This window comes from Scylla paramamosain, chromosome 7 (assembly GCF_035594125.1).
Source record: "Scylla paramamosain isolate STU-SP2022 chromosome 7, ASM3559412v1, whole genome shotgun sequence".
Taxonomy (NCBI): domain Eukaryota; kingdom Metazoa; phylum Arthropoda; class Malacostraca; order Decapoda; family Portunidae; genus Scylla; species Scylla paramamosain.
The window spans coordinates 29593914-29605615 of NC_087157.1; the positions used below are offsets into that span (position 1 = coordinate 29593914).

General features: G+C 34.8%; 1 protein-coding gene across 7 annotated transcripts in view; it reads right to left on the bottom strand.

Annotated features, from left to right (window-relative positions):
* Positions 1 to 11702, bottom strand: part of LOC135102326 (histone deacetylase 6-like) — an 84200-nt gene that overhangs the window by 44452 nt on the left and 28046 nt on the right. For 3 of the 7 annotated variants that reach the window (XM_064007372.1, XM_064007373.1, XM_064007377.1), the window contains exons 9-13: positions 9310 to 9369; positions 8366 to 8425; positions 4014 to 4103; positions 1392 to 1501; positions 806 to 1056 (exon numbers count right to left, since the gene is read on the bottom strand). In XM_064007372.1, the coding sequence (XP_063863442.1) occupies positions 806 to 1056; positions 1392 to 1501; positions 4014 to 4103; positions 8366 to 8425; positions 9310 to 9369 (571 nt within the window). The remainder of the gene's footprint in view (positions 1 to 805; positions 1057 to 1391; positions 1502 to 4013; positions 4104 to 8365; positions 8426 to 9309; positions 9370 to 11702) is intronic. The other 4 variants (XM_064007374.1, XM_064007378.1, XM_064007375.1 and 1 more) reach the window with 3 other exon arrangements.

Below are 11702 nucleotides of genomic sequence, written 5' to 3' on the forward strand. Positions count from 1 at the left end.
GAAAAGAGATGAGAGAGAGGTGACTTCATTGCATTGTAGAGATTGCTGAGTGGGATGGAAAAACTAGATAGAGAACATCTCTTTATAATGAATGAAAGAGAAAAAAGAGGACATGGAAGAAAACTAAAAGTAACCACCTGCAGAAGGGACATAAAGAAGTTTAGCTTCTCTCATAGAAGCATAGTGGCATGGAATGGACTGGAAGGGGAAGTGGTGTGTGCTACAAATATTCATGACTTTAAGGAAAAGTTAGATAAAAACAGTTATGGAGACGGGACAGTATGAGCTTAGCTCCTCTCCCATATGTCACAACTAGGTAAATACACATTGAGTCAGATGACTACATAAGATAGAGAATGAAACTGTTTTATGAAACCTTAAGTGAGGGCATCCAAATAAGAATAAAGGTACAATATAGAGAGGAAATAAATGGTGAATGAAAATGTGCACAAGTAATGATAATATCTGAGCTCAAAAGTGAGTGCTACAAGCAGAGGCAATAAGTATACAGATTATGAAAAACCACTTTTAAAAGCATTTCCTGCATATTCAAAATTATAAATCTTTCTTTACTAAGGCTCTCAACCACTACATTCTCTTCTTTAAAAAAATTCATACTGTTCCTGCTAATACAGACTATCCTGATTTTAAACTTTCCTCCTTGGGAATGAATGGAGTATGGCTGGTACATTGTTCTTCCAAACTGTCACTTAAAAGGAGCAGCTATTATTTACCAAGTGATGTTAATTGGTATCACATCTAAAATCCTGCCAGGTGAATATAACAAGCCAACATAAACACATACCTCTTTGTCGTAGGGACTGAAATTTGTCATCAACTCTCTGCAGAGCTTCAGGTGTCTGAGGCTCAATATAGTCCCTTGTGGGGAATCTCAGAGGTCGGCTACTTGTCAGTCCCATAAAGGAAAGACTTGGTGTGAAGATTTTTGGGTCAGAATCTCCCCTCACCTTCTCCAGGCTGAAGGACCCCTGATACTGGAAACACTTCCAGTATGGCCGCTGAACATACACCAGACTCAGTAACGCCTCCTGCAAGCTGCACACCACCACATTACACTGGTGAGACACTTTTAATGGTGTGATCACAAGACAGTTGCATGCATGGAGTTGAAACAAATCATTTCAGATAATTCATCAAAAGAGATTTAAAAAAACATATTATAAATACTTACTGAATTCAGATACACCAAATCATTGTTCTCAATTATTTAAACTAGGATTAAAAATGTCACAAATTTAATAGAGATGCATAGAGTGAATCCTAAGCCAATGAGTGTACCAAGGTGTCTAGCACCAGGCTGAGCTGGAATGCCTCAAATGTGTGAGATGTGTCACCTGAAGGAATCAGTAAGATACAAGGGTTTGTGTTACCTTTCTGAGGGCTGAATGATGGGATCCATGAGAGATGGACATGGATGGCCCAGCAGAGCACTGAGAGTCATTGCTGCACTCTCAGCCAATGATGGTAGGTAGTATCCTCCCTAGGGACAAATTATAGCATTTTTCTAACATCAATGACAATTCCTTTTCAAGCTGTGTGTCTGTTATCATTTACTTACTATGTAATTCACAGGCAGTATTATATATTTTCTTGGCATAACTAACATGTTCTGGCAAAGATAGTTTTAGACCTTCTACTAATTTTCTTTAGATGATTTTCAAACAAAATGTGTAATTAAAGTATTTTATGCTAAACCTGTGAGGACAAATTCAATAACTTCTTGGGTGACACACTTGATCAATGGTGTAGTTTTTTTTTTTTTTTTTATGTAGGAGGGACCACTGAGATCCCACTCCCATAATAGGGTTCAAGCAGTAGTCAAATATTGAAAGATAAGTGTTTTGAAGGAATTGAAGGAATTCAAGTCATAGCAAGATGGAAATACAGAAGCTGGCAGGGAGTTCCAGAGTTTACCAGAGAAGGGATGAATGACTGAGAATACTGCTTAACTCTTGCATTAAAGAGGTGGACAGAACAGGGGTGAAAGAAGAAAGTCTTGTGCAGTGAGGCTGTGGAAGGAGGGGAGGCAAGAGGTTAGAATGAATGGTTAGCAGGCAGACATCATGTCCATATGTATGGACTATGTTGTTAACCATGTACTGTGGTTCTCACTAGTTCTGCAGGTGGAGCAGCTGCAGCTCAGAGTGTGTGGCATCAGGTGGAAAAGGCAGAGATAATGTGGATGCAAATCCCATGCATTTCCCCATCACCATGCACATCTCTATTCTGAACCTTTAGTTGCAACAAACAACTTGATCCCCAATGAATTAACAACATCACAGCCATAACTGCCACCAGGTTAGCTAACAATGCACACCACTGCATGATTATCATTGTTCAAAACACAAGAAGAGCTTACAGTATTATGTCAGTGTCATGACAGCTTTGTGAGAACTGCCAGTTGTTGCCCAAGAAGTTATCAAATTTATCCTTACAAGTCGAGAGTAAAGCACATATCTTAATTAATAACACCATTTTAAGAAAATTACCAAAAGGTATGAAACTACCTCTGACAGATGTGCCTAAGCCAGCACTTTGCTACATAACACCCTCATAAATGCACCATAGCTGTAATACACAGAACATGGGCTATCTTCATGACCTGTCTTACATCTTGTATCATTGTTTGATATTAATCTCATCAATATTTTTGGCTTGGACTATCCATTTTTATGGAAATTCCAGATGACAATATGTATAATTCTCTCTCTCTCTCTCTCTTTTTTGTGTGTGTGTGTGTGTGTGTGTGTGTGTGTGTGTGTGTGTGTGTGTGTGTGTGTGTGTGTGTGTGTGTGTGTGTGTGTATTTTGACAAGGCTGGATCAAGCTCATAATGTCCCTTCTTTTATTACTAAATTATCACAACATTTATGCACAGTAGGGTATGCAACAATGAATGTGTTCCAATGCAGTGTTCGTTATGGCAAATGTGTGTTATGATGAGTGAAGAGCCTATTGGAAAAAAATTAATTGATTCCACAGAGCCTGAATATAACACAAAAAATTCCACAATTTTTGAAAAAAAAAAAAAAAAAAAAAAAAAAAAAAAAAGGGCACATCTGCACTACTACATTTGAGATAACAAATATATTGAGTGCTCTAAACTAACCTTAGGTTATTGTGTGGATGAGCTTGTTTGGCTGCTACTGGTGGAGGTGGAGATGGTGTTTATGTTTGTCATTAGTTCATGGAAAGTGGTGCTGGTGGCAAACAGGTGATCAGTGGCTCACAAAGCTGGTGAGTTAAGTCCTAGAAGTTTCATTTTGTTATTATAATTAAATTTTTATTAAAACTTCAGTGCTCACATGAGTGGCAAGTTCATCTTGCCAGTTTTGGTTTGTTATTCCAATTAAATTTTTATTAAAAATTATTATTCAATGCCAAGTTTGTCTTGCCAGTTTTGGTCCACTATTTCCATCAAATTTTTATTAAAATTTCAGTGCATTATGGCAGCTGTATGTTACAACAACTGTGCACTGTTGAATACCCTACTATATATTGCTTGTACACACCACTTCCTCTAGTAATGCATTCCAATGATCTGTTGCTCTATCAGGAAAAGTGTGCAAGTGTGTGGCACTGAATGTGCCACCACTATTATTTTGATCAGCTTATGTGAGTCATGGAAAGACTATGGTCATCCCAGTGTTTAGGTGTGGTTAGCCAAACACTTCACAGGCTGGCTTAGAGCAACTCTGTAAGGTTGCCAGGTTACAAGGTCACAACTTTCTATCATAAGATTGTACCTGTTCACCTATTTTATGCTACAACTTTCCATCATAAGTTTGTACCAGTTCACCTATTTTATGCTAAGTGAACAAAGGTTAAAGCATGAAAGAGTACAAAGCATATCAAGGTATGAAAACTCAAATTGTTTTCATCTAGGTGAGGATTCAAACCCACAGTCCCAAGTTGTATGACAAGAGAATTAACTATTAAAGCAATAGGATGCTGTGTCACCTACAGTTCTATGCAATTCTAACTAATCCTCACCTCCAGGACCACAGCCACCTTGCCATGGGCTAGTGCCATCAAATGGGAGGTGAGGTGTGCATACAGCCCAGGGGTCACCTCCATTTCTCCCTGCAAACAGAATCAATAATGCAATTATAAAACCGGTTAAAAAGTATGAATGAATAAAAATAAATAAACAAAAAAAAAAGGTATGAATGTATTCTTTAATCAAATCCTGCAATGATATAAGTGGGAAGAGAACAAACTACTAAGACATTCTGCAGGAGTAGAACAAACCATACAAGTCAAAACTAAATCATTACTTCCCTTGACACAGAAGGACCATCAAGATTCTCACTGTGATATACAACAATTTGCCTCAAAAATCATTTAAAAATTCTGATAGAAGACCACATTCTTATAAAGGTAAAGATAAAATTGGAAATATGCTACAGCTGTGTGTGTCAACACTCATTTCTGTCTCACTGGTGGTGGATGATATTTCAACCTGGAATGCAGAGCCACTGTGACATCTTGGTTACTACTGTTGCCTTCTGTATATTTCCACAGGTACTTATTTATTAACCAATCTCAATGATGGACGAACAGCTGGGTAAGCTGTGCAGTGACTGTCCCAGCCCATGGATTTATAGCCAAGTATGCTACTAAACGCTGCACCAGGGAGGCGACAGGCAACAGTGCCTGAAGTTGCTGATTCTTACAAAGATTCTAAAAACAACTGGCACCGTTTATACCTTTAAGCTTTTTCAGGACTGAGACAATATAGCACTGAACAAGGAACTTAACTGTTACCTTGTATTGTTGAGTACATCAGTCCACACACTCCACCTCCTCTGTAGCATGCTTTCCAGTTATCCCCAAATTAGGCACCTCGTTTACACTTTTAATACTTTCTATATCATGTAATTTGACATGACAATTTCCTGATTACAGCATGAAAACAACTGTAAATTCAACAGAAAAAATCTGTAAAATGTATCTAGTAAATGTTTAATGATTATTTGATATATACATATATCTTTCAAGCAAAGCAAACAATTACCTAAATTAAATAAAAAATGTCATGACCAAAAACTAACATTCATAATAACAACCACAGATAGATGCATTTAGACACTTGTGCGAACAAAAATGCAGCACAAACAATGTCAGCCTGTATCCCCATAGCCTGAAACAACTTTTTCCGTCTTTTGTTTCTCTGGCTTGGTTCACTCCTGCATGAAGTGCTTCATGAATGACATCCCTTCAACAACCTTCCAATATTACTGCACCACAGAAACTAAGAGTCACCTATTCAAGCCATACAGATAAATGGAATGCAGTAAAACCTCCACAAGATGGCATAACAGGACCTCTGTCTTTGTTGAATATCACTAAAAACCTTTGAAAACTCCTCCTGAAGACTCAGTCTTCAGTTTCATCCTCTTCTTCCCTCTAGATAGAACTTCCCTCTACACCTTGTTCTGAGGACAAGATGCCAAGAAGAGCTGCTGTTTCTGGTTCTGGTTCTGGTTGAAGCTTAGGAGCTTTAGTCTTTGCAGCAGCACCACCCTGATGCAGTCTTGTTTACAGTTTGTTTTTCAGGTTTGATCTGCTGTCTTATTTTTTTTTTCAAATATCACTTAATTTTCCTTGAACTTTTCTGTTTTCCCAAAAACTGTATGGTATTTCTTTTGTTGTTTCAAAGTTACTGTCAAAAAGGAGCTCACCAACAACCCAACCTTCATTTGGCCTTTGTAATTTATCCACTTGCCTTTCATCTTCACCTCTTCCCTTATCCATGTTATCAGTACATTCCCTTTCTCTTGAGCCAAGCAGCTTATACAGAATTCCAACTAATAGAATAGTGACTTTACTGTACTCTCTTCCCTACAATCTACCATCAGTGTCTCATTTCCCAAGTGGGAATATATATATGTTACAGTCAAAACCCGGAATCAGTCAAAACTAGTTTTAACTAGGTATTTTCAATGTGTTGGTGAACAACTAGTATTACCTAGGCAAAACTAGTTATACCTTAATGTGTTTGATATAACTAGAAATATCAAAGTTTAACTAGTTAAATCTAGTTTTATCTGATCGTGTAAGTTAAAACTAGATTCAACAACGGTACTGAATGTCAAAAGTAGGTGAGGGATATGACCACTCGTTTGAGTACCATTGCTCGTTTGAGTACCATTTTTGGGGCACTCAAACCTAACATCCCCATCTAACCTAACCTAACCTAACCAGGTTAGACTAAAAGTGAAACTGGTGTAGTGCCAGGGAAAACATTTATATGTATAAGTAGCATTAGGTTAGGTTACCCAAAAATGGTACTCAAACGAGCAATGGTACTCAAACGAGTGGTCATATCCCTCACCTACTTTTGACATTCAGTACCGTTGTTGAATCTAGTTTTAACTTACACGATCAGATAAAACTAGATTTAACTAGTTAAACTTTGATATTTCTAGTTATATCAAACACATTAAGGTATAACTAGTTTTGCCTAGGTAATACTAGTTGTTCACCAACACATTGAAAATACCTAGTTAAAACTAGTTTTGACTGATTCCGGGTTTAGTTAAAACTAGTTTTGATTGATTCCGGGTTTTGACTGTAACATATATATATATATATATATATATATATATATATATATATATATATATATATATATATATATATATATATACATACATACACACACACACAGTAGAACCTCGGTTTCCAAACTTAATTCATTCCTGAAAGCTGTTTGAAATCCGAAATGTTTGAAAATTGAAACTATTTTCCCCATTGGAATCAATGTTAAATAGATTAACCTGTTCTCAGACATCCATCCTCCATGTAATGGTGGACAGTTGTCTGAGTAATGACTGACACTCCCACTGCTAAGATGGCCGCTCCACAACATCTCCAGCTTAGAATTTTTATTCTATCCAGAAAGGATGTATTGAATGAACTTAGTGACAAAGAACTAATTAAAATAGGCCATCCAGGTCTTTATCACCAATCTAGTGTGGGAAACCTTTCAGAGTGACATAGAGAGGAGCAACCCATTTACTGCCAAAATTAAGGTGATCATAACACTTAGACATCTTGCTACTTGGAAAATGCAGTTGTGCAGTAGTGATGGCATTGTGGGTCATAGAGAGAGCCAGGAGCAATCGCAAGATTGCTCCTGAGCACTGATCCTTGTTTGTTTACAAGGTTATTCAACTTTTTCAGCAGGATAATATTTAACTTATTTCAAAGACTAAATTACTGTCTTACCCTCTTTGCCTCTACTCCAAATATATAAAAATGAAGGAAATTTTAATAGAAACTATAAATTAGTAAAAAATGGCTGCTTTTGCTACATCTTGTAGTATTTGAAATTGAGTAACTTTGTTAAAAAACTGAATTATGGTATGGCAACCAAAGGAATTACGATTTAAAATTTTTGTTTGAAAACCGAGTTGTTCAAAAAGGGAGATGTTCAGTAACTGAAGTTCCACTGTATATATATATATATATATATATATATATATATATATATATATATATATATATATATATATATATATATATATATATATATATATATATATATATATATATATATATATATATATATATATATATATATATATATATATATCCTTGCAGTAAGCAATAAAACTATGAACACATGCATTCACCCAAGTGCTGATGATCCATGTCTTGACAGAAAATAGCATACCATCACCTATGTCAGAGTTCATTTTATAAATACAAAAGTTCATGATAGACTTATAGTTATTCTATTAACTGTGAATAAGTAACTTAAGATTACTTTTTTTTTTTTATGATCACTCTTGCTTTTGTCCTTCTTGTACATACTTTCCAAAATAACTTTCCCTATACCTCATCATATATAGATATTGATTAGGTTTATTGTATCAGTGATCTGGCTTTCTAAATTTATCTTATTCATTCTCTCATGCCTTATGTGCAAAAACTGTTTTACACCTCCATATACACATGTGTGAATGCCCATATTAACAGATTTCAGAAAATCTGATTCTGAGATGTCTTTGGCATCTAGTTTTAATGAAAGTAATAGTCATGCATGTCTAACACACAACAATGTACTTAAGGAAGTATGGTTTCATTCATACAAGCAGCAACTTTCTGATCCATTTTCAATTTGGCAGGTAAAAAGAATAGGCATAATAATTTCACATGAAACTAGTCTTTTCTTGCGTGTATAATAAGAAAGAAAAATCAATCTACATACTGAGCAAAGAGTAAAGGATTCATGAAGAAAGAACTGAATTACTAAGAAAGGAGCAAATAAACAATGAATAAAAGAAGAATTACGTATCGCTACTGAGAAAAGAGTAAATACTGTAAATAATACTTGCCTTGCAATCCCCAATAGCTGAATCATAACCTCCAGACACTATAACTAGCTCAGGGCCAAACTAAGAGGAAAGCAAAAAAAAGCATATATAGCACCACCTTCAGTAAAAAAAAAATAAATAAATAATAATAATAATAATAATAATAATAATAATAATAAATAAATAAATAAATAGATAAATAAAATAAAAGTAAGAAAGTGTGGTCTACCCTCCTTCCAAATGCTGAAATCCATGCATGTCTAATGCATGAGTGTACTGGTGTGACAATTCACTGAAAATGATCCCAGTGGATTTCATGGTGACATTTGATTTCACAACTCATATATCATTTCATATCTTTCCATATATAGGATTAAATTTATTCTTCACTTAATCTTCTTTTCAAAAGCAATTACTAAAATGTTCTCAGTATTATATTATCCATATATCCAGAAATAATGTGCATTTCAAATTTGTTGGTTTCTTATTTAGTGGAGATATATTAGATCCAATTAAGTTATCTGAATAAATTTTTGGCTAGCTTGCATTAACTTTCCTTTCATAGTAGCAATGATGAGCCTTTATCATTTATTTTATATTTATCAAAACATAAATATATGAAACTTAATTGCCATGTAACCAAAATGCAGAACATAAAACAAGTTAACCAAAATTTCAATTTCAAGCATATATATATATATAGAGAGAGAGAGAGAGAGAGAGAGAGAGAGAGAGAGAGAGAGAGAGAGAGAGAGAGAGAGAGAGAGAGAGAGAGAGAGAGAGAGAGAGAGAGAGAGAGAGAGAGAGAGAGAGAGAGAGAGGATCTTTCTAAAGTAAACTTAAATGCATCACAAAAAGTTCTTTTCATCTATTAGAATAACTATTAATGGCATTATGCCATGCATAATGTATTTCAGCATATGGACCAAGGTGACTACACAGCATGCCACATCATTAGCTCTGACCTCAGGGCATCCAATGGCAGCATCAAACCCAGCTGATACTACAACCAACTCTGGATTGAACTGAAAAAAACATAACAGTTAATAAAAGCCTTCTTTCATTCCTATTTCAATAAGAGAAAAGGTGTGATGTTCTGCCTGGGCTACTCTTCTTAACCTGGTATATCCAAAAATGGATACATAACATTATTAGGTACTTTCCATGTGTAGCTTACATAGAAACAAAAAGATTAATTGCCATTACTGGAGTGATAAGAAAACAGTAAGAGTTTTGTGGCAGTCACAGAGTAAAAAGAATGAAAGATTGCAAGTCACTACAATAATAACAGTAATCACCTCAGATAAACCAGTGGTGTCTGTGAAAAGAGGAAAATGGATGATGGTAAACAATGAAAACATATTTAACATTTATCATGTTGAGTAAAGGTGACAAAAGAAATGTCGTTTGTTTAAAGCATCAAGCACAGCAGCTGGCTTACAGTATCTTGAAAAAAAAAAAGGTGATTCCTCTTGATGGGCCTACCTTATAATATTATGGTTCCAATTACTTTTATTTAATTCTACTGATCATATGAATGAACAATATGGAAAAATAAGGAAGGTGTATCAAGTCTGGAAGTGTGTGAGAGGAAAAGACGTACCAAACGTACGTACGTACTTGAGGAAAATCCAAGATATTTATGACAGAGCAAAAAATACAGGTCAGAAGTTGTGGTTGAATAATGGAATGGATATAATCAATGTAAATTCTTTCAAATTTATTCAATAATCATTGGATTTATTTGAAGTAAAAGATCCTTAAATTAAATGGTAGGGAAATGAGAGTCATCTGAATTAATGATCATTTTTCCTATAGGGTAGTATTTCCCCAGAACATTGATAACAGTATATACACACAATAGAGACAAAATATCTGGCAGATTGTAGACAATAATAATTTCAGCAGTACTTGATATTCACCATATCAGTAACAAACTAACAATAAAACATATTTCATTCAGTATGATACTGTGTTGTATTTCCTTTTTTTTTCCTAATAACTTCCTGCTGATGATAATGAACTGAATCTAGCAAGCAATGCAATTTCTCTTCTGGGAGGATTTTCCACATTCATTGCAATGCAGCTTTCAGTTTCAGCACTGAACTAGTGTCCTCCTTGATCATGTTTTTTCATAAAAGACCACAAGCTTTTGACTGCATGAAAATCAAGACTGTTTGCTTTGTGGACCAGTTTTTGACACAACTTATCAAACCAAGTTTTGAATTGTTTGTTTGTGTAGCAAGGCGCCTCACCTTGCATGATACATTCTGCCTTACACATGTAACTCTCTTTTGTACTGTCTTCAGAGATTCTTTTCAAAGAACACTAAACTGGCAATACCATGATAGCAAAAGAATTTCCACACCATAACTAGGTCTGGATGTTTTACCATTTCCACTGTAAATTTTTGAGATGTAAGTATCTATCTGATCCTTTTGGCTGGCACACTATGGCAAACTGTGATTTTGATATTCTGAAAATACCCTCATCACTCCACAGTATGGTGAAACTAATTTTGTTTTGAGATAGATGTGCCTTATGCCCCCACTGCCCTGTAACTGAATACAAGATCCATACAATATCACTCAGATTCTGAAAAACTGCATTTGGACATTCTGGACTATAGACTCCACCCACAATATATCATCCATAAAGTAGATCATAATATGTGTCTTAATGAGTGAAGAAGTTCCCAAAGAGGAAACTGTTCTAAATATGTTCTTTTCAGCCAGACAGGAGGAATGTAATTAATTCAGTTACATGTTGTTGCAGCCTGCCATAATTTTTTACCTCTATTGTAGTATGTATACATAATATACAAAATTTTGAAGTTTCTCATGATACCCCCTTTTTTTTTTCAATAAAACTCTCAAGACCCTCAAAGCCAATATAATCATAATAATCATAATCTTGGTCACTGCCATCCATGCATTCCTTCTTTCTATTGGTAAAAGAAATACTGCACTTATTATAAGGTAAAGTTTTACAATGACAATGATGCCAAGACAAATCTAAAGCAGTGAGTCATGTATAAGACCTCAGATTCAGTATACAACTTACCACTGATATGTTTACTATTTTACTTATTTATTTATTTTTTTTTATATTTGCATAGTCATATATACTGTATTTCATTCTGACTGGAGTTTTCTTATATTGTGTAACATTAATAGCATTAGAAAACATGCACATTTGCCAAGATTAATACTTACAAGAAAGTCTGTAAAAAAAAAAATGTGTGAGATGATGCAGGTTGATTTTCTGGGGGATTTATAGATTTTTTTTTTTTTTTTTGCCATCCACTTTTAAAAATATGGATAGTGGACATCAGATTAAGATATTTTTATTGCATTTA